The sequence below is a fragment of the Rhinichthys klamathensis genome, unplaced genomic scaffold (assembly GCF_029890125.1).
Source record: "Rhinichthys klamathensis goyatoka isolate OS25496 unplaced genomic scaffold, OSU_Roscu_1.1 h1tg000530l_1, whole genome shotgun sequence".
Lineage (NCBI taxonomy): Eukaryota > Metazoa > Chordata > Actinopteri > Cypriniformes > Leuciscidae > Rhinichthys > Rhinichthys klamathensis.
Window position 1 is genome coordinate 654,198 of NW_026607006.1, and position 26,400 is coordinate 680,597.

The 26,400-nt window shown below is 37.0% G+C and overlaps 1 protein-coding gene across 2 annotated transcripts; it reads left to right on the forward strand.

Annotated features, from left to right (window-relative positions):
• The first annotated feature begins 6,473 nt into the window (after window positions 1-6,473).
• Window positions 6,474-25,029, forward strand: LOC130073222 (gastrula zinc finger protein XlCGF26.1-like). 2 transcript variants are annotated; one of them, XM_056238689.1, is made up of 3 exons: window positions 6,474-6,515; window positions 7,359-7,665; window positions 22,834-25,029. In XM_056238689.1, the coding sequence occupies exons 2-3, from the start codon at window positions 7,407-7,409 to the stop codon at window positions 24,516-24,518; spliced, it is 1,944 nt and encodes a 647-aa protein (XP_056094664.1). In that variant the 5' UTR covers window positions 6,474-6,515; window positions 7,359-7,406; the 3' UTR covers window positions 24,519-25,029. The 2 variants fall into 2 exon arrangements, with proteins under 2 accessions (XP_056094664.1, XP_056094665.1); XM_056238690.1 differs by lacking the exons at window positions 6,474-6,515; window positions 7,359-7,665 and adding an exon at window positions 22,549-22,659.
• Window positions 25,030-26,400: the final 1,371 nt, after the last annotated feature.

Here is a 26,400-nt window from a genome sequence, read left to right on the forward strand (position 1 = left end):
TTACATTATAAATATAATCTATTATTATGAAATACCTGGCATGGCTTGAAGAACACAGGTAACTCAAATATCATTGCAATCATGTTTATTGTCTTCAAAACATCTTTATCTGCATGTTACAGCGATCTCTGTACTTTCTGTATCACTCAGTGACGTCCTGGAATGTCACATGACTATGGGTCTTCTTCATGATCCATATATGGACTTTTATTGGACATAATAGCGCCCCCATGCTATTGGTATGAATGGAAAACACAGCACATCTCAGTAAGAAGCGATCATTATGATTACATCGACGCATTTGGGTATAAATTCAATAAATATTATTCCTGTCTATAGAAATATGATGTGAATCTATGAGAATATATCAATATTTCTCCACATCTGCACATTGTTGAGCTAAAAGCCCTCAGGGACGTTGTTTTGTGAATCGCTATCATGACGACAGCACGGAGTGTTTTTTATGAATGGACCAGCTGACGCTCATAATTCATATTAAAGGTATCGACTCATTTTTTTCATTTCATAACTCCTGACACAAATTAAGACATAACTGTCACTATAAGTTTCTCAGAATACAATAGTGGTCAAATACTGAATCTTGAGTCTTATATCTTTTTAATGATGTATAGTTTGTCAAGGTATAACATTAAATCTGATAGTATATTTGAACTAAATAAAAAAAAAAACGCTTCAGTGCGCCGACGCTCTGGAGAAGGTTAAGAGGTTAAACACTTTTATTCAAATTTGTACAAATCAGAGCTGCCTAAAGATTTGACCCATATAGACAATTTTCTATCTAGAATCGAATTACAAAAAATTAGTGAAGAAGATAAAAAAAATGTGGACCTCCCCTTCACGCAGGCAGAAATAATAAAAGCTCTCAATTCACTTCAGTCTAATAAATCCCCAGGAGAGGATGGTTTCCCACCTGAATTCTATAAGGAATTCAAAGATTTACTCACACCACTGATTATGGATGTAATAAATCTTTCATCTAAGACGCATAGGCTTCCAGAATCATCTACGACTGCTATAATCACAGTTATATTAAAAAAAGATAAAGATCCACTAAAATGCGCCTCTTACAGGCCTATTTCATTACTGAACTCAGATTATAAATTGATCTCTAAAGTGTTAGCAAACAGGCTTAGCCTAGTATTACCAAAAATAATTAATCCAGATCAGAGCGGCTTCATCCAAAAACGACTATCTGCCAATAACTTAAGTAGGTTCTTCAATATAATTCATTTAGCAAAATCAAGGCCGGACCACACAGTGGCTGTGGCGTTAGACGCGGAAAAAGCCTTTGATAGGCTGGAATGGCCCTACTTATTTAAGGTATTAGCTCAATTTGGTTTTGGAGATACATTCATTAACTGGGTGAGAACCCTATATTATAACCCCAAAGCAAAAATTACTACTAATGGACAAATTTCATCCCCATTTTCATTACATAGATCCAGTAGACAGGGATGCCCGCTGTCTCCGAGTCTGTTTGCCTTAGCCATTGAACCTTTGGCGGAAGCAATTAGAAGGGACCCTGAAATAAAGGGCTTCAAGGTCGGACAGACAACCCATAAAATTAATTTATTAGCTGATGATGTTCTTTTATATTTAACAGACCCTTCTCACTCTCTCACTCGACTACAAGATCTATTGGACACCTATAGTATTGTTTCAGGATACAAAATAAACTATGATAAAAGTGAAATAATCCCCTTAACAACATTTAATTATCATGGGTATCAAGGTGCATCCGCATTCAAATGGGCCCTAACTGGAATAAAATATCTTGGTATAGTTGTGGATAATAACTTAAAAAAATCTTTATAGGTTGAATTATTGTCCACTACTTAAAAAAATTGAGGAAGATTTGCGCAGATGGACTAGTCTCCCCATTACTTTGATCGGGAGAATCAATTGCGTTAAAATGAACATTCTACCAAGATTGCAGTATCTTTTCCAATCATTGCCTATTCCATTACCCCAAAACTTTTTCAAAACTCTTAATAAAAATGTAAGACAGTTCATTTGGAGCAACAAGGTACCAAGGATATCTTTGGAGAAATTAACGTGGGACTATCAGTCAGGGGGGCTACAATTACCCAATTTTAGGAAATATTATTTTGCTGCCCAAATGAGGTTTCTTTGGTCTATGTCTGAGAAAGACACAATTCCATCCTGGGTTCATATTGCATTTCACTCCTTGAAAGATAACTCCTTTAGCGAATTTGTGTACAAATACAACTACCGAATTTTATCAAGGAAAACTGATAACCCAATTCTGTTACACCTTATTAAACTTTGGTATGATGTACATAAGACCATCGGCAAGGATATAAGACTGTCGCCAAAGTCACCTTTAAAACAAAACGAGCTTATCCCGATGACTGTAAATAACAAGATCCTGGAGGCATGGCATCACAGTGGAATTAATACGTTGGAGGATTGTTATGAGGATGGACTTTTCATGTCCTTTGAACAATTAAGGAGGAAATATAACCTGCCCAGCAATACTTTTTTTTGTTACCTTCAATTGCGATCCTTTTTGAGGAGCACTCTGAACGACAGCATGACTCTGCCCAAGCTCACGGAAATGGAGAAATTGATGCAAGAAAGTGGACAATGTAAGCTTATTTCCAAAGTGTACTCTTTGCTGATATCGGAATGTCCTAAACCTGATCTGTATAAGTCTAAGGGGAAGTGGGAATCAGACTTAGTTACCACAATTGAAGACCAAGTTTGGTCAGAGTTGTGTAAAGACAGTTTATCTGCCACTATTAATGCACGGTATAGACTTATCCACTATAATTTCCTCCATCAGTTGTATTTAACTCCGGAGAAGATTCATAAGTTCAAACCTGAGCTATCTGATGCATGCTTCCGCTGTACAATAGAGGTGGGCACCTTCCTACACTGTACTTGGTCGTGTGTAAAAGTAAGAGATTTCTGGATTGACTTTTGTAGTGTCTTGACTAAGATTACACAAATTTCATTACCGGTTGACCCAGAGTTTTGTTTGCTGGGGAACTTCATGAAAATTGATAAAATATTAAACAGGTTTCAGAAACATTTTCTGGAGATAGCTCTGGCAGTGGCTAGAAAATGCATTGCTGTCTCATGGAAGTCTGATTCCCCGCTATCTATAACTAGGTGGTATTTAGAAATGAATAGATGTGTGCCATTAGAAAAAATAACATATAGCCTTAGAAAGGGATACAATACTTTTATTAAAATCTGGCGACCCTATCTAGATCATGTGGATAATGTGATATTAGAATGTGACTGACCTCGAAGACATTGTTACATTACATTTCTACTGTAGAATATTGGAGCACCCTTTTGGGGAGGGGGAGGGGGATTGTTTTTCTTTTTCTTATTTTACTTGTTCTTCTGTTTTTGTTTTTGTATACTGAAAAACTGAAAATAAAGTATTCCAAAAAAAGGAAATGAGATACCAATAGCCTACATAGGGAAGAGCCCGGACGAATGTGATGTTTTGAAATCGCTGCTCTCTGGCTTTGAATGAATGTTCACATTCTACAATTCAGTACAAAATGTGGACTGATTACTAGCAGTGAAATGAGATCCTAACAGATATTAACAAAAGGTTTGACTCGATCCATTATCATATATTAGTACGATGTGATTAGGCTATAATGTGGATTATCTTTTAGTTGTCTATATACTGTAGAGTAGCCTACTACTGATGGGTACTAAGCGTTAGTTATGTTAATGGACAGGGTCCATTTTAATGTTTGCTTTCTTGTTCTTCCTTGTTCCCTTTTACAGGCACTTGAGAGCCCTGCAAGTGTGAATCCATAGCGCCCCCACTGTATTACACTGCTCAAAAAAAAACAAAAAAACATATCGGATCTCAAAGTATGTGTATGTTGTCAGTCATTGTACATTTAGGTTGAAATTGAGTGATGCTTGGCATTGAAATTATATCAAAATATGTCAATAAATTGATGTAATTTTTACATCAATGTTTAATGTCACATTTATGTTGAATTGATATCGAAGCTTGATATTGAATGATATCAAAATAGCATTAAAATGACATCAACATCATTACATCTTGACGTCAAATAAATGTTGAATTGACATCAAATGCCAACAAAGCATGACATCAAAATTACATCAGCAGAGGTCGTCAATTTGACTTTCATTTTTGACCTATTTCGTGACGTAATTTTGACATCAATGTTTGATGTCATATTACACACACAGAGACATATATATATATATAAATGAAAGTCAAAAGCACATTTTTAATCATACCTGGAAACAAATCCTGTGCAAATAGGTTATATGGGCCATTCAATAGAATTGGCTCAAAGTTAGAGTTGGAAACATCTTGAAAAGAAAATTGTCTTTTTCCATAAATCTCTTGTAAAGTATTATTTTTTAAAGTATGCCAATACATTTTTATTATACATATTTCAAAGTTAAGGATTCATTATTTTGATATAGCCTAGCTGGAACAAACACTATAACAGTTGATAAGTTTATTTTTGACAAAACATACTATATATTTAACATATGAGCAGAAACTGCTAACAAAAGCTTATTAGATATTTTAGAGTTAAAACTTTATAATCTATCCTAAACTAGTCAAACACACACACACACACACACACACACATACACACACACACACACACACACACACAAACACACACAGAAACATGATTCAAATTTAAACAGTAGGCTATTTTTGCGTTTACAGACACTAACGTTATTATATATCATATTCGCCTTATTCACCTGGCGGCCATTTTGAAAACGCGAACGCCGTTGAGGGGAACACAAACCCAGAAGTTTGACTCCGACGCAGCAGCACCAGCAATGGAGACTCCAGTGTGGACCACCAATCTTTCCTGTCTGCCCGAATTAACGATGCAAAATGTGGAGCAGTGAGCCAGTACTGACTGCAACATCCCCCGGGCTGTGTTAATTAAGGGATACAGTAACTGGTTCGAAGGTTTTATCCACGACATTGAACGTATGAATGGACGCCGATTTACCTCCGTTTCTGCTTATTAATAATTAATAATTAATTAATTCGGGCAGACAGGAAAGATTGGTGGTCCACACTGGAGTCTCCATTGCTGGTGCTGCTGCGTCGGAGTCAACTTCCGGGTTTGTGTTCCCCTCAACGACGTTCGCGTTTTCAAAATGGCCGCCAGGTGAATAAGGCGAAGGCGATTAGAACACACCACAAGAATAAAACACTTACAGCTCAGCTCGCTCCTCAAAGTGAAAATAAACCAGCACTTGTTCTGAGGTAGGTAAATGTCCCAGGATTATTCCTCACAGCCGCGCAAGACGACAGTACTACATTAATCTGACTAAATATAGTGTGTTTACAGAGTTTGTGTGGGCGTTTACACGTCTCAATGTGTTGCTTCAGATCATTAGCGTTTGAATAGCGCGCGCTCTCCGTGGGCGTGTAACATTAGCGGAATAATGAGATGCGAGAACGATAATGAGAATGGCTGACACCTCTCTCTTTTTATATAGATTACATAAACAGGGAATATTTATTTTAGTTTTAAATTAGATAATTTAAAAGTACAAACTTAAATGATCATAAACATATTGCTCATGTCTGGGTGAATAGCATTAGAGTTTTTTTTTTTTTTTAAGTTTAGTGCTCCAGAAAAAAAGTTCATGGACACGGAGAAGCAGAACGCACACCCTGTTTATTTTCTTTATTTTAAAAAAGCACAATATTTTATTTCGATTGTAGGTGGGCACATAAAAAAGTAGACATTTAACAGTTTTTTTAATATATGTTTCATAACTCTGTATGACCAGAAATAATGGAGTAGTTTAAGTCTATTTTTCTGCTATGTGAAAAAAATCTGCCAAAACGCACGGGTGCGTTCTTGGTCCCCAGAGGGTTATTATGCGTTTATGTGAGGTTTGTTTTAAGTTGACTTAAATTATAAGTTGTTATATTTTTTGAAGCCTAAGAAATGTTTCAAATTTGTGGGGGGAGAATAATTTTCATCGAGACATCAGTAGCTATATTAATATCAGAGATACTGGCCTTCATTCATAAGCAGATGCCATTAAACAATTATTTTAAATATACTGTCTTTATGTTGTTTCTACTACAGTGGAAATTGAGGCTCACATTATTTACATTTTTATTTACACACAAAACATTAATGGCTAACATTTTGACTTTATAAAATGATTCTCTAAAGTCTTGGTGAGCGGCCCCTATAAACAATAAAGAAAGTAAGACATATTTTCTTATACATATAGCCTACTATTCTTTTTGGCAGAATTTATCATTATAATAAAATTATTTCCTGATTTTTGTATCACCATAGGTTGAACGCCTTTGTGTCTATGCACTTTTGGGATTTAACACAGCAGCATGCGAATGGGACTTTTGTTTTAGATCGGCGCTATGACGTCAGCGGGTGCACGAAGAAGACGTCATAAGGCTGCGTCGCGCTCCTGCATCTGATCTGTTGTGATTCTGCTGATAAAAGGTTTGTGGCTTTCATGCTTTTAAATCAATGAAAGCCCCTTCTTAGACAATTGTATAGCTTTTACAATGACTGTGAAAGGAACTAATTAATATTGAATCTAACATAGAAATGGTTTATCTAACGTTATTTGTATGTGTAAAGCTCATATAGCCGCAAAAGTGCATAACAGTACATTTGTGTAAAATGTGCGTTTTATATTCGCTCCCACTCCCAATATCCTGACTCAACTTGATATTGTAAATGCGAATTCGGTCACTGGATAGTTATGATGGAGAAACAGGGCTTTTAAACTCCGAGTTAGAAACTCGTTTATTATACGGTATCGATGTTTTATTTCTTTTGGATGATTTATTGATTGTTTAACCACAATAAGTGTATCGTTTTGAATTAATTTTTAGAGTAAAATTGTACATAAAGACGTTAAGCAAAACAAATATGTTTGTCTGACAACCTTTTATGCACATAAGTTAACCGCAGACACTGAAATGACACTGTGTGCAACTATTTTGAGTATCCATTATTTTCCAATTGTTTTATTATTATTGTCCAATTTGTTTTTCTTTTCTGAAGTTGGCAACTGTAAAAAATGATTCACCCTATAATGATCTATTAAATGTGATCCACTAATCATTAAATACCAAATCTAAATAATAAGGAACTAATTGTATAGTTGGTCTTTATTAATTGGTAATGCTATTTTTCAGGTCATTATCTCACTCTGACTGACTTCTCTTACCAGTGTACTGAACTAGAGCTGATTGAGACACGCAGGGATTTAGTGTAAATCTATTTTTCTTTCTGGTAATTGTTCTTATCTTAAACATGACATATGTTTATACACAGAAAAACTCCCAGTTAAGCCACTGAGAATCATGTGCTATACAATTTAAGATGGTGTCTATTAAAGAAGAGAGTGAAGAAATGAGGATTGAAGAAGTATTCAGTGTGAAACAAGAAGATACTGAGGAACAAACCAAGATGGCGTTTATTAAAGAAGAGAGCGAAGACCTCAAGATTGAAGAAGTATTCAGTGTGAAACCAGAAGATACTGAGGAACAAACAAAGATGGCGTTTATTAAAGAGGAGAGTGAAGACCTCAAGATTGAAGAAACATTCAGAGTGAAATATGAAGATACTGAGGAACAAACAGGTTGGTTTCATTCTCAAAGCTGAACTCACTCATTTTATCCTTATTAAAATGTCCATCTCTACAGAAATGAAGAATACTTTTGATGAATGTCATACGAGTGTCCTAATTAAAGTTTTTTCTTTTTAATGTTGTTGAGAAGTTCATCCTTCCTTGTTGGACATTTTTATATTCAATTCAAATGTATATGTATAGCGCTTTTCACAATACATATTGTTTCAAAGCAGCTTTACAGAAAGTGCATTTCAGAAATGTACATAGAAAAAATACAGTTAGTTAATCATGTATTAATTTAGGGCATAACATATCGCCGGCGTCGAGTCGTCTCTTCACAGGCGTTTAGTCATCTCATCGCAGGTGTTGGGGCATCTGAAGTCTCTGTGAGAGGCTGGATACAAACTGGAGCTGACGAACGCTATTTACCGCAGAAAAGCAGATGGGAAATAATTAGCATATAATATAGGCTTTTATCCATCCGTGTGTCGTCACATCCTTCCCCGATTAGCGTAAAGGAATTTCCACCTGCATTATTGACAATTGACGAACGCCAGTTTTGAGAATAAAATTAATTATGTTTATGTTAAGTTAAACTAATTTAGTTTAACTTATGAAATGTTTTTTTAGACTTGCATGATACCCTACCATGCATGTCATTTTATTTTAATGTGTAACATCTGAGCAACTTGATTGTCAGAACACCGGTGCTGTAAACTGGTTATTTTTTTAATAATCTTCTATGGGCTGGAAAAATATATTTTTTTAAATAAAAATGAAATAACCTTTATTTAAACAACTTAAATTTGATCTAATTATAGATGATTGCATCGTAAGGTAAGTGCATGAATAAATGCCAACCTTATAGATTAATGCAATAAGTTTCTATTTGTAATGCTCTTAATGTTATCTGTTGTTTTTATCACACTCTTGCAGTTCTGTAATAAAATAAGTTGATCAGACTCTAAAGTATTGCGCATAAACGTACAGTATGGCTTACGCGCTTCCCTTAAAATCACGAAATATACCTCAGAATATCATGACACCTGTTTTCTTTATTTCACACTTTGTTTTGCTCAGTTAATGATTGTAAACTGTGGTTTTTAGAAGTATCTGCTGAATTTTACATTAAAAAAAATCAACAGTCCCATTGATACAGTCTGTAGCGGAAGTTTTTTCACGCTCCTATTTTAACGATATCTATCTAACTTTGAAAACAACATGCCCGTGTAAAGGTTTAGTGCAGGTTTTCTCTCTTTATCATACGCTAACTACGTTTCTCTGCTGGATAAAGCAAACCAGTATCTCAAAGACTGCGGTGACGTACAGGAGTTGTAAAGCAAGCATGCGTGAATCTGTTATATTGATGCGCAAACAAACCGTGTATGTGTTGTGTGCAGTCGACACTGTACATTGTATTTCATGCACCACATTTCAGGACTTTCATATTGTTTCCACACACATGCAGGATCATGTTGATTTGTCAGTTGTATGTTGCTGTGTTTAGTCATTCTGAATGGATCCGTGTGAACTGTATAGGCATATAACAGTCAGGTCAAGGCAGTTGGTTTATTTATTTTTTGCCATTTATATGTTTCGTTCAGTATCGCGACTTGTCTAAAATGTAAACAAGCTCTTTGCTGTTGCACTGTACATATACTATACTATGTGGCCCTCCATGGGTGTAGATGAATAGATGAATCTTTATTAAAGTAAAAAAAAAAAAAACATCACTCACTGCTCTTGGCTGAATGACTTTTGTGTGTCTTTTGTTGTTTGATTAACGGATCAAATAAAATGTTACACGTGTTTTAGTTGTAAACTGTTTACGTTCACTTAAGACATAACCAACTATGTTTCCAAGGATACTCACTAGGGATGGGAATCACAGGGTACCTCACAATACGATACCGATAATATCATCATGCTACAGCAATTCTGCGTTAATTGATCTATTGCTAGACAATCCTATAATGATACATCACGATATCTGTCTAACTATGAAATCAAAATGCCCGTAAAAAGGTTTAGTGCAGGTTTTCTCTCTTTATTAAAGTCGAACTGTATGAAAACAACCATTTTTTTCCCCGTCTGTAAATTAAATGTAACATTTTAAGTAAATAGACGCATGCTTTCATATGCTCTCGTGTGTGTCTGTGCAAGTGCTCGTTGCAGAGTGTCAAAGATGTCTGGTTACAATATGTTTGTCCAATCAATGGTATAAAAGCCAAAGTGCATCCAGACTTTGAACTTAAAAGTGGTTGGGGCATCTATTATTTTATTAACACTGCTGTCCGACATCCCTTTAAAATCTTTGCGCATCTACTAATTTGACAGTCATTTAAACAGAAGTTTTGTAACCGACTAGTCTAAAAGTAAAAAACCCTCTAAAGACGTGTGTATATATGATTCATTTGAACACTTAATCTTTGAATCAGTCAATCCTGCTAATAGTTTTTCACACTCCTGTCAACTTACTAAAAATCAAGAATGAAAACAAACACTACTAGCGATAGTAATGCGTTTTATGGTGTTATAGTATTTTAACTGAAAAATAAATTGTACAAACGTGCCAGAAATAACATTCAAAATATTTTTTATCACCTGATGTCACTTTGGCTTTAACAAATTCAAAGCTCCTGCTGTGGTTGTAAAAGGTTTTTTAGAGGCCATTGCACCACTTTGGTCTTTGTGTCGAACCAGTTCAATGGCAAAACTCCTTCCATCTGCTGCCCATTCTCCATCCAAACAGCCCGTGCGTTTACCATTGCCTGAAACACAATTAGACTATTTAATTTAGAACTACACATTTCCTTTTCTACATAATGCTAACAGTGCACTACTATTTTGAATAATAGTAAATATTACATACATTATTTGTATTTCCTGAGCTCCATTCCATGGTGGAGAGGAAAAAGGACATGCCCTTATTCAGAAGGGAGACAAGCAACCTTCCAGTAAAGGTCTTCGGATTGCAATAACTTTGTCTTTGTCCGTTTTCTTTGGACATAGACTATATTCAATATCCTTGACTCACATGGCTTCTTAAAGTCTCTTGTGTCCTTTTGGCTCAGCACAGCACAAAGTTCCATCTTGCCTTTTTTCCTTCACAAATGCAAAACCTTCATTGTGAAGCATAAAGCATATTACCTTTTGTACATATATAAAAACATGACCTTGTCTCTTGATGCTTGTTGATGCCTTTCTTTGCATTTTTTAATCTCACTCATCCACTTTGTTACTTGAGCGATTGGATTGTGGCTATTTTTGACCAATTTGTTTAATACTTGCAGATGATTTTCGAATGGCAAACATGAGATGTCATTTAGTGAACCGTTGAAGCGAGAAGCATCTTCATGCAGATGCAACAGGCAGTGCACATTGCAGACTGCAAACGTTTTTCCATAAAGGTCATCACACCTTTTAACAAAGTATTTTAGGAGTTTCTCAGCATATGCAATATGAATGCCGTGTGTTCTCATCAGAGCTCAGCAGGATTGACGGAGCCACTGTCAATGTCAAAAAGTGAGTATACACTTCACTTGAAACTGAATTTCGACAGTTTGTTGGTCCAGTATATAGTGGCTTTCCATCTATCCAGTTCACTCAAACCCCTGGGCTGACTTGCAAACTCACTTGGCATGAATCCATTCAGCTTGTTTAGTTTTACTGAGATCTTATCTTTTTGTCTTGCAGATAGCCAGCACACTTTCGGACCCCGAAACAAAAAACTAGAACACGTTTTACTACTCCTAAACAAATCAAATGCATATAGTCTAACAGAAAAATTACTGAAGTACACATTGTGGTTTTTTATGCACTTTAAAAATGATCTTGCTGGTGCATCACATATAAAGGCCATAAGGCTGATACCATAAACTTTATTTTCATACTCCATCCCAACAGCTTTGAGATGCTGCAACTCTTCCAAAAGGTCTTTAACAAAATTGCCCAAAGGACTTGGCTTCGCTTTTCCAAAGAAAAGTGCAACAATGAAATGATAGAATTTGTGAAACTGTGCCAATATGGGCCAAAATTGAACACTGTTTGATTTAAAAAGTGGCATGCCATCAATGTTCACACAACTCAAGGTTTTGTGAAAAGGATTGGCACTGTGCAATCTTTAGTCTTATCTTTGTTCTAAACCATAATAAATGTACTGCCCATTACATTTAGAAAGACATTCGATGATTTTGGGGGTTGCATGGAGTGTCCAAATCCTTAAATCACAGCCAAGATCTGGTGTATCATTATCACTGTCAGGGTGTATGGGATGGGATGGGATGGGATGGGATGGGATGGGGGTTGGGTGGAAAAACAAAACTTATTTACACATCAAAAAAATAAAAAACTTCAGGAAAGAAAATTTAACCCAAAAGTAAAAAATAAATGAAATGAATCAATGCCTGGCCATCAAATTTGCACATGACATTCTTTTTCATCAAAAAAGCCATATACATCTTTGATGGGTGAGAAAATTATTAGTAAATGTTCATTCTTGGGTTAATCATTTCATTTAGGGAGAATTTGATAAAATACACTTACCGGTGTTATTTTCTTTATTTCATCTATGTTGATTATATGAAAAGGGAACCGCATGAGATGAGTAAGATAGGATCATTAGATGACCAATATATCGGAAAACATTTGGAATGGGTCAGATTTTGATCTACTAAGTTTGTAGAAAGCCTTTCTTTAAATTTTATTTCGTTTTGTATAAATTGTATCTTCATTTTAATCAATGTTTCATCAACAAATTTGCCTGGATTAATAAATAAGAAGCAAATATAGTGGACAATATAATCAGGACACGGAGGCGCCGGCGCGTTTCTCGCGTTCACTACTGCGAAGATGGCGAGTCTACATCGTCAACTTTATCAATTTTTACAACTATTCAAATGTTTCATGCATAATCATTACTTTCGCCGGTTCTTTGTGGCAAGCTTTATTTCAGCTGTTGCGTGATATCTCTGCGCCCAAGTAGCAGTGCTTCGCCTGGGCTTCCCCCCCATATAGTCCCAAATCAATCTCTGCCTAGGAAATCACCTAGTCTTAATCTGCATTGCTATTTGTACTCGTTGTGAATAAGGCCACACGAAGTAATTATTTTTATTTTTTTATCACTTTTACTCACGACATGCTACCTGGCAACATAGGATTCCATTCATTATGCTAAGCTAAGCTAGCGGCGGTGCTGCCAGACTAAGACAATGCATGCACTGAGACAAAAATGCATTTGTCCACCTATCTAAATGTAGGGGAGACAGTGAATAACCCCAATTTCAAAAAAACGGTGGAGTGTTCCTTTAATAGCATTTAAACAATGGAGCAACAGACACAATGAAAGAATGGACAGAATGTGAAAAAAGAAGAGCGATAGTTGTAAAGCAAGTGATAGGTCCATAGAGGCAGAGCATGTTACTGATGATATGACAGATAGATGGATATAAGACAAAAGCTAAAGGTAATGGAAAAAGTATGTGTGATAAAGATGGAAGAGAAAATGTTGAAGTAGCAGTGTTAGAGGTAGTGTTAATGAAATTATGATGGATGGACAGAAATAATCTATATGGTCAATCTTTCCTTTTATTTATTTAGAGAATAGAATAGCACTCACGGCCGGATCCCCTCCCCCTGTACACCGGTACCTGTTCAGTAGGATGGACGCTGTAACGAGTGGAAATAAGGTATGGCCCCTTTAAGAGCTGCGCGCGCCCTGTTTAACTGTCGGCAGTCTGTATTGTATGTGCGCCTCGAACACCACATGTATACGGCGCCGGGTTATTTCTGTTTGATGCTCATTTTATCAGAATTTTATCAGATCTTTTTGCCGTAAAGCAATTCGTTACATCGCGAGACCTGATATCACACGACACTTCCTGATGTTGCAAGTGTGTTTTTTCCGCTCACATGCGATAGGGGGGTGCGAAACGACCACCATTCAACCCGAAAAGAGTAATATAACCATTCCAATGACTCCGAAGCTGTTCGGTTGAGGTAAAAAACCTGCATAGTTCACCTTTAACTCTAGTCTGACTTCTCGCTCAGTCAGTCTCTCGTTTCCTCTTTCTTTGGTCCACTGACAAAGATTTCCGAGCTTTCTTCTTCTTTTTTACATCAGCCATTACGAAAACTTGAAGAATTCAATATCTAGCGTTACCTTTTTCTTTTAGCTAGCCGGATACTGGATGGATGGGGGCGTGTACGCGTGCAGTGCTGTAAAGCAATTCGTTACCTCGCGAGACCTGATATCACACGACACCCACCGGCCCAAAGTTGCAAGGGTGGTTTTGCGGCTCACAGGCACCAGGGGGGTGCGAGACGACCACCATTCAACACGAAATCAGTAATATAAACATTACAATGACTCCAAAGCTGTTCGGTTAAGGTAAAAAAGTTACTTAGTTCACCTTTAATTTTTTTAACTTATATAAACAAAGTTCAGCCTAATGCCATGTTTTAAAAATCTGCAGAGACTTTGCTAAATACCATTGTACATATTGGCTGAGTCCTCATAGAAATGATTACATGTCTAGCTAATGTGAACATGACCATTTCAAACAGCAGTGTTAAATTAGGGTGGAACCTAAACTCTGTTGGGCAGAGCCTCTCCAGGAGCAGGGTTCCCGTACCTTAGACAAACCCTTTCTAGGTTACATTCACACACACAAATTCCAAATCACCATCTCTGATCCATCATCTGCCTCACAGCTGACAAAACCATTGGACTGTTGTTCTGTCTCAGATATCACCTATGAAATATTTTCAAACATTTGTAAACACAGATGAGCAGAAAATCATGTGTACTGCTTTGAGAAATGACAAAATTTAAATAAAACATTTCTTATAACTAACCATTTACTCAAAGCCTTATTGGATTTAGAAATCAATACGTCTTTGACAATTGAAAAACTTTAGAAATAAACCCATATTACCAATGGTAAACACATTATCTGTTGAGAGGGGTCATGAAGTGTCAGCTGAGCAACAGGGGCCTCATTTATAACCGTTGCGTACGCACAAAACAGGCCCTGAAAGAGGCGTACGCCACTTCCGACGCATAAGTTGTGATTTATAAAAACAAACTTGACGGAAAAATGTGCGCACCTGCACGCAAACTCTGACCCATGCGTACGAACGTTTTGGAGACGGAGCAGTTTGGCGACACCGATGGTGAGCTGGAGTTAAATGTCTTTTTGGTCACTTTTAGACAGAAAATCTAAAGAAAATTATACATAGGCTATACAGAAAGATAATACGAAAGTAATTTTTTTTACATTCAAAAATAAAATGTCAAGCTCTCTGAATGATTAATCAGCCGTTTAAACCACCTCATATGAGTGTTTGAAATTCATGTTGCTGCGAGAAGCTAGCGCAGTGAACGGGGCTTGAGAGCGCGTTGTGAGTGAGGGCGCGGGTGCAGCCTCCGTGTTGCCAGATCCACTAATGGAAAGGTGGCAGTAGTCTCCTGGACCGGTTTTTCTGATAATGTGACACTTTAGGAAGTTATTAAAGTGGAAAGTTGAATGTTAGGGTTAGTGATATATTAACCTTATTTCCAAAACACAAGCTTTGAACTTATTTCGGATTATTATTATTATTTTGTTTTGTTTTTCTTGTTTTTCGTAGCAATATCTGGCAACATTTTACTGTCGGTATTAATACAAAAAAAGCTTATAGACAAACTGTAATTGCATAAAGCTACCACATTCGGTAAGACAAACGCAATGATCATCGTGATTATCTGTAAGAAATGTATAACACTATCAAAAACTACAGCATAATACAGATCTGTATGAATTAAATTTGCCAAATAACTTACTGGCCAGCAGGAAGACGGCTCATGCTGTTTAGTTAACCTTCATCATAAGTCATCATAAAAACATTAATTAAAGCAGTGTTTCTCAACTAGCAATCTATTCAGTCAGCATATTTGTGTTTGATCTGTGTGAATTACTGAAATATAAGACTTGCTAGACCTACTTTTTTTTCTATATTTCTTTGCACAAAACTCTCCAGAAAGTGCCATTTAATGGTTTATAAAAAAAATAAATAAAAAAAAATTTGTTCTCTTTTAAAGATCGGATGGGGGGCCCCAAACTACCTTCGCCTTGGGCCCCCAATTTGCTAAATCCGCCACTGCTAACTGCATGGTGTAACACTGACTGAATCACACAAGTCATTGCACGTTTCACAGAATAATTCAATCATGTTTCCGGCCAGTCTTCACCCTAAGTTATCATTACTGCTACTGGAATGGAGTCAGAAAAAGCTGACTTTGTATCTCTGGTTGAAATACGACAGTGTAAGTGAGGTACATTAATATACATACCATAATTGTTTCCCATTATAGCGAAATTCAAACAAAAATACTTCAAGTGCACGATGATAAACACTGCGCCTCCTTTGATACGCTTGTTTATTCAGGATTTCTCCTCTGTATTCGACAAGGAAGGTATTGTACTGTATTCGAGACCTTGTAGCTGCCATCTCCTGCAAAGGCCACATGATGTTTTTAATCACTTTACAACATGACTTTTAGATATCACTGACATAAACTTTATTTGTTATGAACAGTGAAATTATTAACTATAACAATTATTATACATATGTAATACTAAGAAGTTTTACTAGTTAAAGGACAACTCCGGCGCAAAATGAACCTCGGGTGTAATAACACATTGGTACAGACTTAGTCGTTCCCTGAGATTTGTTTTCATGATAATCGAATATAAAGAGTTTTATCTCTAAAAACAGTTTAGCTTATAACGCTAGTATATTGGGCATCGAGTAAGCAAAAAGAGATCGCTAGTTAATACCATTAACAAGGCTCAAATTAGCCCCACACTAACACGGCAGCATAATGAGTGTCCTTACATGCAAACCGAAGCATTGAGAACTTTGTAAGTGTATAGACAGTTTAATAAGAAGATACTTTACACAGACAGTACAGTTAGCACATACAGACAGCAGCCATCTTGGAAAACAGTCTCGATCAATCGAACCACGAAGGTGAGCGAACAGTACGTGTAGATATTGAAGATAAGATAAATTATATTTATTTTTTTATTTTCTCTGTTGCGTTCAGTGCTTCTCTTATGCGCTCAGTGCTTTCTTCCGGAAACAACGGACCATATCAGATTCCAAGTCACAGTTCAGCTCACGTATCACCGTGTTCGTGGTTTGACTGATCGAGACTGTTTTCCAAGATGGCTGCTGTCTGTATGTGCTAACTGTACTGTCTGTGTAAAGTTTCTTCTTATTAAACTGTCTATACACTTACAAAGTTCTCAATGCTTCGGTTTGCATGTAAGGACACTCATTATGCTGCCGTGTTAGTGTGGGGCTAATTTGAGCCTTGTTAATGGTATTAACTAGCGATCTCTTTTTGCTTACTCGATGCCCAATATACTAGCGTTATAAGCTAAACTGTTTTTAGAGATAAAACTCTTTACATTCGATTATCATGAAAACAAATCTCAGGGAACAATTTAGTCTGTACCAATGTGTTATTACACCCGAGGTTCATTTTGCACCGGAGTTGTCCTTTAAACGGTAAAAACATGGATCTTGTGTTTAATTTTTTTTTTTTAACATGCTGCTTTTTCTTTTTCTCAAACACACTGTAGTTGTCTTTAAATTGAACCATTATAATTTGACTAACATATATACAGACACCTACGGAACATTACTAATTAACTAAAACGAGCAACTAAAAGCTTAAACAAGGACTAGCTAAGGAACAAAGTTTCAGTTATAAACCATTACCATGCCTCGGGGTGCTAAATAATTGTTAGGCCTAAATTGCAAAGGGACCTAGAAAAAAACTTTATCCAACTAACGTTATACTGATCCACATGCCAACCTCATTACACTGCCCAAATGTTCCGGGAAATAAATATGATAATTAGTTTAATAAAAAATTAAATCCTCACACGTTGTGAAATACAGACACGTGTCAACAAAGCTTATAGCTAGCTTATAACTGCTAACGTTAATGCAAATTAATTGCATCATTAATATGATCAAATTAACTGAAAAATATTTCAAACTACGACCAACACAATATAAAATTAAAATTAATACCGTTTTAGACTTGAAGTGTAGCTGGGTATTAGGAATTTGATCACAACTCTTACCTGACGTCTCTTCTCCTCGATGACTGATCCGCATGTGGCTGTTTCAGCAACAGGGAGTGGCTCGGAGACAGGTCCGGATCATCGAAAAAGGCTTGGTGTTGTGTAATTATTCCTTTTTCATTGATTTATTGATTTATTTTAGTTTTTATTGTTGTTATAATTTTTTCATTCGATGTAATTTTCTTATGTGGCAATTAGAATAACACAGTGGTTTGACAAAACCCGAAATTATGAGGACTTTTTGCGATCAGCCAATCAAAGGCCTCGATTCCATACACTTGTGTGAATATTCATGAGGAGATGCAGTACCACTGACCCACCTACAGGGGCACTGTCTTGATACACAGCTGATACACAAAACCAGGTTATTGTGAACTATGGGGACATGAGCTGAAATTTTGATTTTGAGCTCCCCCTAACAATAGAAACACTTCTACATTGTCGGAATTATGAGGACACCGGCCATGTCCTCATAATTCAAAATGTCCTCATAGTGTGGTGTGTATTCATATGAAATGTCCTCGTAAATCACAAAAACACACACACACACTTACTCAGGTGTGTTCGTCCCCCTCCTGGTGCCATTCTTTGTAACTTTGCGTGAGGACACAAAGCCGCACCACATCCAGAGCAAAACACAGGAGTCTTTGATATTATTCCTTGCCTTTTGCATACAACACATTGCCTCCTTTTATTTGTAGCATCTGTGCTAAAGTACTGTGGAATGCAGTGGCTGGTTGTTGAGCTGGTGGTGGATGAACAAGCTGCACCAGCTGCGAATGGCTCTGGGGGAGCTGGTATGGGCTGTGTGGCAATGTCTGCAAGCTCAGACACAAGGGTTTTCCTGAATGTCTTCTGTGTCATCGGTGTCTTTTTGTGGGATTTTGAAAGTTTCTGGTGAAGAATGAAACTATTTACTGCAGAAATGTCAAAGAAATGGAAAAACAAGGTCTTGTACGACTTCCTTGTTTTTTGAAGAACATTGTAATAACAAATCAAGGCATCAGACAAGTCAACTCCACCCATGTATTTGTTGTATTCTTTGACTGCTGTGGGAACTGGGATCTGTTGTATTCTCCACTCACCCTCTGCATTCTTCACACGCCTGTTGACAGTCTCACCCACATATGCCTTGTGAATTGTGGAGCACATCACCACCTCTCTTGTATCCATCCACTTCACAAATAGGAGTTTTCCTTGCCTGAGCCAGCGGATGGTTCCTCTCTGGGCTTTCTTGCTGAGGTCATTTGTTTTTGTTTTTGGAAAGCCCAACCTGTTTGCTCAAATGGTGCCACATGCTAGAGGGTTTTTTTTTCTCCAAACAAATCCAAAAGCAGGGTTGGACTTGTGTAAAAAATTTCCATGAAAATGTGGTAGCCAATGCCAAGAAGAGGAATATTCATCAGGGTCATTACGGAGTCATAGCTAAGGCCTTTACCAGTGGCCATGGAGTTCTTTCCTTCATAAACAAAGAAATTCCAAGTGTAACCACTGATTGAATCTGCCAACACAAAGCGTTTATAGCCCCATTTTGTTGGCTTATCCTTCATGTACTGTTTTAGTCCTATTCTTGCTTTTGAAGCAACCATTCTTTCATCTACAGACAGGTGTTTGTTTGGTTGGAAGTATGTCTGGCATGATTGAACAATGTGTACTTTTTCTTTTCCAGTCTTTCATTAAGTCCCTTAGGGAATTTAGTTTCTAATTTTTTGATCCACTGCCATTCTGCTTTTCTTCTTTGTTGTTCAGTCCAGTGGGGATTATGTTCAATACCTTGGATGCGTACGTTCTGGATACCATGCCTTTGGAAATGTTTAATTAGGATTCCATTCCTTGAGTTTTTTGGGGAAGTGCGGATGTTATATTTGTGTTGACTCCTAATGGAATTTTTGGTTTGTCCGATGTATTGTTTTTTACATTTGTTGTATGTTATCAGATATATACAGTTGGTGTTATTGAGAGGTATATTCGGTACAAAGTAGGCTCTGGGTTTCCCTGCTTGCTTAACCATTTTGGGTTTATGGATTAAGTGTGTGAGGTTTTTTTGGAGGAAGGTCGACTTTTAACTAAGATATCTCTGAGATTGGGGTTCCTTTTGTATGATGCTAAGATTGTGATGTTTTGTGTGGTATTAAAGATTTGTGAAATTGTCTTTGTTTTTATTTTTTTTTTAGTTTTCTTGTAGTTGGTGTGTAGGTGAAAACGGCTGGGACTACAATTTGTTCATCTGGGATTCGTTGTTCCCCCGGATTTGTTCGTTTATCCTGATAATCCTTGTATATTCTTTTAAGTTTTATGATTTTGAATATCCCCTAATACGGAGGGATCTAAACAGGATTTGTTTGGCTACCTGGAAATCTTCCTCTCTTGTGCAGATTCTAGAGAATCTCAATAGTTGTGCCCTGACAATTCCCCCAAAGGTATGTTTTGGGTGGGAACTTTTATGGCGGAGTAGCGCATGTGTGTCTGTTTCTTTAAAATAGACTTTTGAGTCTAGTTTATGTGTGGAGTCAAAGTCTGGACCTTTAAAAATGGTAAGTGTACTGTAGTGGGGTTTACAGTTGTTTTGACTTTGATTAGTCTATGATGATTGTTTAGGTTTTGTATGAGTTCTTCGAAGCTATCTATACTGTGTGCCCATATTCCCCAAATATCGTCTAGGTACCTGTAATACCTGAATGGTAATACGTTACATTTAGGAAAGGCCGTTTCTTCCCAGTGTGCCATGTATATGTTGGCGTATGAAGGGGGACATTTTTTGCCCATTGCTGTACCGTTTGTCTGGAGGTAATATTCCCCTGCGAATTCGAAATCGTTGCATGTTAGGCTAATTTCTAGTAGTTGGAGAATTGACTCGTCTGGTCTTGTGACATCCTCGTTTTTCTTAAAAATTTCTCTGACTGCTTGGAGTCCTAATTGAGTCTCGATATTTGTGTATAGACTGACTATGTCCATTGTGAATAGGATGGCTTCTGGTGGGGTTTGTATCGTTTTGATTTTGTTAATGAAGTCATATGTGTCTCTGATGTAGCATGTTGTGCGTGGGTTCCCCTTAGTTAATTTGGTTAGGTTTTCTGCAGGTTTTGTGGTCATTGATTCTATTGTCCTTAGGTTTTAGGGTGGTTGTGGATTGACCATAGTTTGTTGATTTAGGCTTTATTAGGGTTAATTAGGTTTAAGATGGGTTGGTTTAGGTTAGGTGTGGGTTTACCTTTAGTTAATTTGACTAGGCTTCCTACTTGTTTATTTAGATAGGGTTTTTAAAGTCAGCAGGTCTGTTGTCTTTAGATTTGAGATGGTTAGGTTCAGGGTGAGTGTGGGTTGACCCTACTTCGTTGATTTAGGTTTTTACCATGGCTATTTAGGTTCGGTTTGGAGCTATTAAGTTTGTTGCTATTAGGTTTAAAATTGGTGTGAGTTCACCTTAGTTGCTTTAGCTGTGACCAAATTTTATCAGAGCTATTCGAATTATGCTAGAGGCTATTAGGTCTTTTGCTATTTGGTTTAGAATGGGTGGGTCTGGGTTGAGTGTGGTTTTTCCTTTAGTTCATCAGGGCTATTTAGATTGGGTCTGTTGCTAATGGGTGGTTACCTTAAAATTATTTGTAGTCAATTTCTAGTCTCTCAAAACTAGTAGTGTGAGAGAAATATTTGAGACACTTCTTCAGTGGTGTACCTCAGGATCATCAAGTGTTTCGGCACCTTCAACAACCAGACACTCCTCTGAGGCGGACCGCTTTGGTTGATCAATTCCCATTGAGTGTCTCATAGCCAATTTCTAATTCTTGTATCAACAGAATCTCAATTGATTATTGTTGGATTCTGCGTCATGATTTAAGGATTTAATTTTTTTGGTTTTCCATGTTAAGCGTTCCGAGCGTCTTAACTATTTTAGTATCAGTTTTTCTGGGGTGTTGAAGTGCCAATGTGCTGTTGTATGAGTTGCCTGGATGGCCATAAGAAACTGGGCACCTAATTAAGACCTGTTTGCCCCAGGTCACCTTCCCTGTGTGCAAGCCCGAAGGTACAGGGGGGCTGGATACTTGCCACTCTCCCAAGTGACCTCACCGTTAGGTTGCCCAGGTCACCCGGAAAGAGTCTGCAGTCTATTGGCGGATTTTTAAGAGCCTAGGTCGGTGTTCAGGCTGGTGAATGTACAAGGTGTTCGATACATCAAGCTTCTGCCAGCTTTCCCTTCTAGAGTTAAATGCAAGAACCAAATCGATGTTATCCTTACCTAAGGACAACCGCTGGGAGCATTAACCCTAAGGAATCCTATTGCTCCCCCTGGTGGTATATATTCTATGGTCTAATAATTATGGTGACGATGAGTTTTATTAAAAAAATATTTGTTATATATATATATTTTTTATTCTAACCTGAGTAACCCTAGATCCTATCTCCTCATTGCTGCAGGTTTGCAGGCGTGCCTCCTCATTGCTGCTTCTTCTTTCGGTTTTATGGCGGTTGGCAACTTACTTTAATGGTGCATTACCACCACCAGCTGGACTGGGGTGTGGTAATTCTTTCCAAGTATGAATCTCCTCATTGCTTGGCGCGCCTCATAATCACAGTTTCAATGTATTTTTTTACAACTTTGATGGAATATGTAAAACTCCTTAAATTTATTTGAGATAATAATGAACATGGTTTGGTATGTATTTCTCTGTTATTTTAGCATGTATAAGACTTATCCTGTCTTAGATTATCAGGTGAAAACATGTGGTTTATTTGACTGTCCTAGATGATCAGTTGAAAACACGTAGTCAAACAATCCGGCCAAAACTACTTAGGTGAAATCACGTCGTATACCAGTCCCAGGCGGACCGACTTATTTTCAACCATATTTCAACGTTGAAAGACTGTAATTGTTTACTGCGAAATTATGCCAACACTTGTACATAAATGCCAACATAGACCACAATGTTCTTTTCAATAGCTTGAGAATTATGTCGAAAGATCTGATATCGTGTTGTTGTTTTTGATGGTAAACTGATGTTAACTTGTATTTTTTTTATATATATATTTTTTGCTTTAGACCTGGTGGGACTGAAAGAGACGAGTCAAGAACTGAATGAAATGGAAGAGAAACATCAATATCAGAAACATGTCACAACTACAGAAAAATACATACAAACTGAAACGACTTCCTCAAGAAAAAGAGCTCCGAAGAGAGAATCTAACAGTTCCTTCTCCTGCTGTCAGTGTGGAAAGAGTTTCAAACTAAAACATAACCTTGAACTCCACATGAGAGTTCACACTGGAGAGAAGCCTTTCACCTGCAAGCATTGTGGAAAAAGTTTCATTCACAAAGGAAACCTTAATTCCCACATGCCAAGTCACACTGGAGAAAAGCCTTTCACGTGTGATCAGTGTGGTAAACTTTTCAAACGTAAAGTAACCCTTAAAAACCACATGAAGATTCACTCAGAGGAGAAGCCGTTCACATGTGATCAGTGTGGAAAGCTTTTCAAAAGTAAAGTAACCCTTAATAACCACATGAAGATGCACTCAGGAGAGAACCGTTTTACTTGTAATCAGTGTAGAAAGAGTTTCAGTACTAAAGATAGCCTCAAAAGGCACATGATATCTCACACTGAAAGTACGCCTTACACATGCAAAGAGTGTGGCAAAAACTTCACATATAAAGCACAACTTGATTCACACATGAGAGGTCACACTGGAGAGAGGCCTTACACCTGCAAACAGTGTGGGAATAGCTTCATACATAAAGGAGGCCTTAAGACTCACATGAGAATTCACACTGGAGAGAAGCCATTTAAATGTGATCAATGTGGAAACAGTTTCAGACATAAATCAACCCTTGATTCGCACATGAGAGTTCACACTGGAGATAATCCTTACACCTGCAAACTGTGTGGGAAGAGCTTCACATACAAATCAACCTTTAAAGCCCACATGAGAGTTCACACCGGAGAGAGTCCTTTCACCTGCAAACTGTGCGGGAAGAGCTTCACACAAAACGGAAATCTTAAGTATCACATGAAATCTCACACAGGAGAAAAACCATTCATGTGTGTTGAGTGTGGGAAATGTTTTACACGTAACCGAGCCCTTAATTTCCACATGAAGAAGTATCACTCTGGAGAGGAATGTTTTAAATGTCATCGGTGTGGACAGAGTTTCCCAGACAAAAAAAGCCTTAACAAGCATGTAAAAATTCACATTGGAGAAGAGACATTCATGTGTGATCACTGTGGAAAGAGTTTCAGATTTAAAGGAAACCTTAAGACTCACATGAGAATTCACACTGGAGAGAAGCCTTACACCTGCTCTCTCTGTGGAAAGAGTTTCAATCAGAAAGTAAGCCTTGATGTTCACACAAGACTTCACACTGGAGAGAAGCCTTTCCCATGTGTACATTGTGAGAAGAGTTTCACATATGGAAGAGACCTGAAAAGTCATTTGCAAACTCATTCTAGAAAGAAATTGCAGGGCTCTGAAAGTGGCAAGAGATTTACAAAAAGGAGCCATTTTAAAAAACACCCAAAAAACTCTGGAAAAAGGCAATTTAATTGTGACCAGTGTAATAAAAGATTTCTTTTGCTATCACACTTACAGATACATCTGAAAAGTCATGCAGATGTCAGACGGTATTTTTGTTCTTTGTGTGGAAAGAGATTTAAATGGCTTGGCCATTTAAAATGGCACCAGAAAATCCGTATCTGTGTGAAACTAAGGCTACGTTCACACCACAGCTGAATGTGGCCTAGATTTGATTTGTCCACCTTCATGACCATTTGCATTATTGACCTCTATAATTTTTCCTTGAGACTTTTTGATTTTTTTTTTTTTTTGTCATGTACATATGAACTCCTGTGGCTGCACCTGACCACCTGCTTTGATGTAGTTTAGTGGTTCTCAATCTCTTTTGTCAGAAGGCACACTTAATTAAAGTAAAAGCACAATTTTGATGGACAAATTAAATATTATTTCACACAAAAAGTGCCCAAAATCCACAGAATAAGCATGTCTAGTGAGTTTTAACAAGAACTGGAGTAGGCAAGAAAAGAAAATGAAGACTCAAAAATATTTATAGAAGATTTAGGCCACCAATTTAAACTTGTTTTTAATTATTAGGTTTGGGTGAAAGTAAGGTGTATTATAAAAAAAAACTAAAGTAAACTAGCCAGTAAAAAATATATATAAACTTTCTTTTAGTTTATGTAATACACAGACAGCTACATAGGCTAACACAACCCAAATCAAACCCGAGTGTGCGTTTTTTTTTTATCCGCAGTTTGCTGTCTTGTAAGCATTTCGAAAGTATGACTGAAACGACAAGATCGTATCTGTTTTCTTGCTTGTTTTTTGTTGTTTACCATTTACATGCGAATGTTGTACACCTCCCCATCTTAAACTTTCAAGACTATCAATTTTATAAATGACCAACTTCTAAAAACAAATTTATAGTTGTCTTTGTACAGATTTGCTCACTTATAACGACGCTGTAGTTACGCTGACACGCGGCTCACGCTTGTGGTGTGAAACAGCCGTAACCAAACTCTTCCAGGTCTCAGCTACAACTACAGTGTTTGATGGCAAGTCAGTTTAGATAGTTTTTGTGTGCTGCCAATAAAGAACGAAGACCGGCATGATGCAACCTTTCTAACATATTGTAAATGATTACAAATAAAAACATGGATTAAATGAAATAATAAATTCTGAACTGCATTACATGATTAAATTTTAGTGAGAGAATGCACTGGTAAATATTGTCAAGTAACAAGTCCGTAGTGTCATTAGGTTAGTTCAGTTGATGTGAATGTTGTAAAGATCAATTATGAAATGATTTCAAAGGCAGCTCTACAGAAGATAAGTGTCATTATCCAGTTTAATTCAAGCTTTTTTACTCATCTGATAGTGTCATCTGTTATAGTCAGATAATATCTACATTTTTTTAATGTTTTTAAACTCCATCAGAGCCAACCAAAGTGTCAGAGAAAGAGATTTCCTTGTTTACAGTTTGTATAACCAGGCCTATTGCACAGACTGTTTCAGTTGCTACACTGGTAAGTTTGTTTGTGTTAGTGCAAACAGTTGTTTTGCTGTGAGATCCAAATTTTATTCAATCAAATGACAAATATAAGACAAACAAAGGTAAATATGAAAATTTTTATATTTAAGTCACCTTCATTTATATAGCACATTTAAAGTGATAACAGGAAAATAATGCAACAGTTGCAGAGAAAATAGTGTCATAGTCCAGCTTAAGTTCAGTGATGGTTCATTTCTGTTGTAAAAAAGTTTTAATATATTACATTTATCTATTCAGCCTCTCTGAAGAAAACAGTGATGTCATCGTCTAGGTCTGTTCAGTTCTCATATAATGGTGTCAATCAGGGACGTGCACAGGAATTTTGTGGGGCAGTTGCTCTGACCTGAAAAAAGGGCACTACCCCCAAAACTCACGGGCTATATGAAGGAATATATTCAGTTGAATTTTGCCCATACAAATTGCCTTATCTGATCGTGTTTATGTCCAAACGCAATGCCTCATATTATGGTCTTATTATTATTTATAAAGATTGCAAACGTCAAAGATGACAGGTTTATGATATACAACTTTGTAAACAGTATACAA

Coding starts and splice junctions, on each gene's coding strand:
- LOC130073222 (XM_056238689.1), top strand. CDS start 7,407: ATGGTGTCTATTAAAGAAGAGAGTGAAGAAATGAGGATTGAAGAAGTA. Junction 7,666..22,833: donor AGATACTGAGGAACAAACAG/GTTGGTTTCATT, acceptor TTTTTGCTTTAG/ACCTGGTGGGACTGAAAGAG.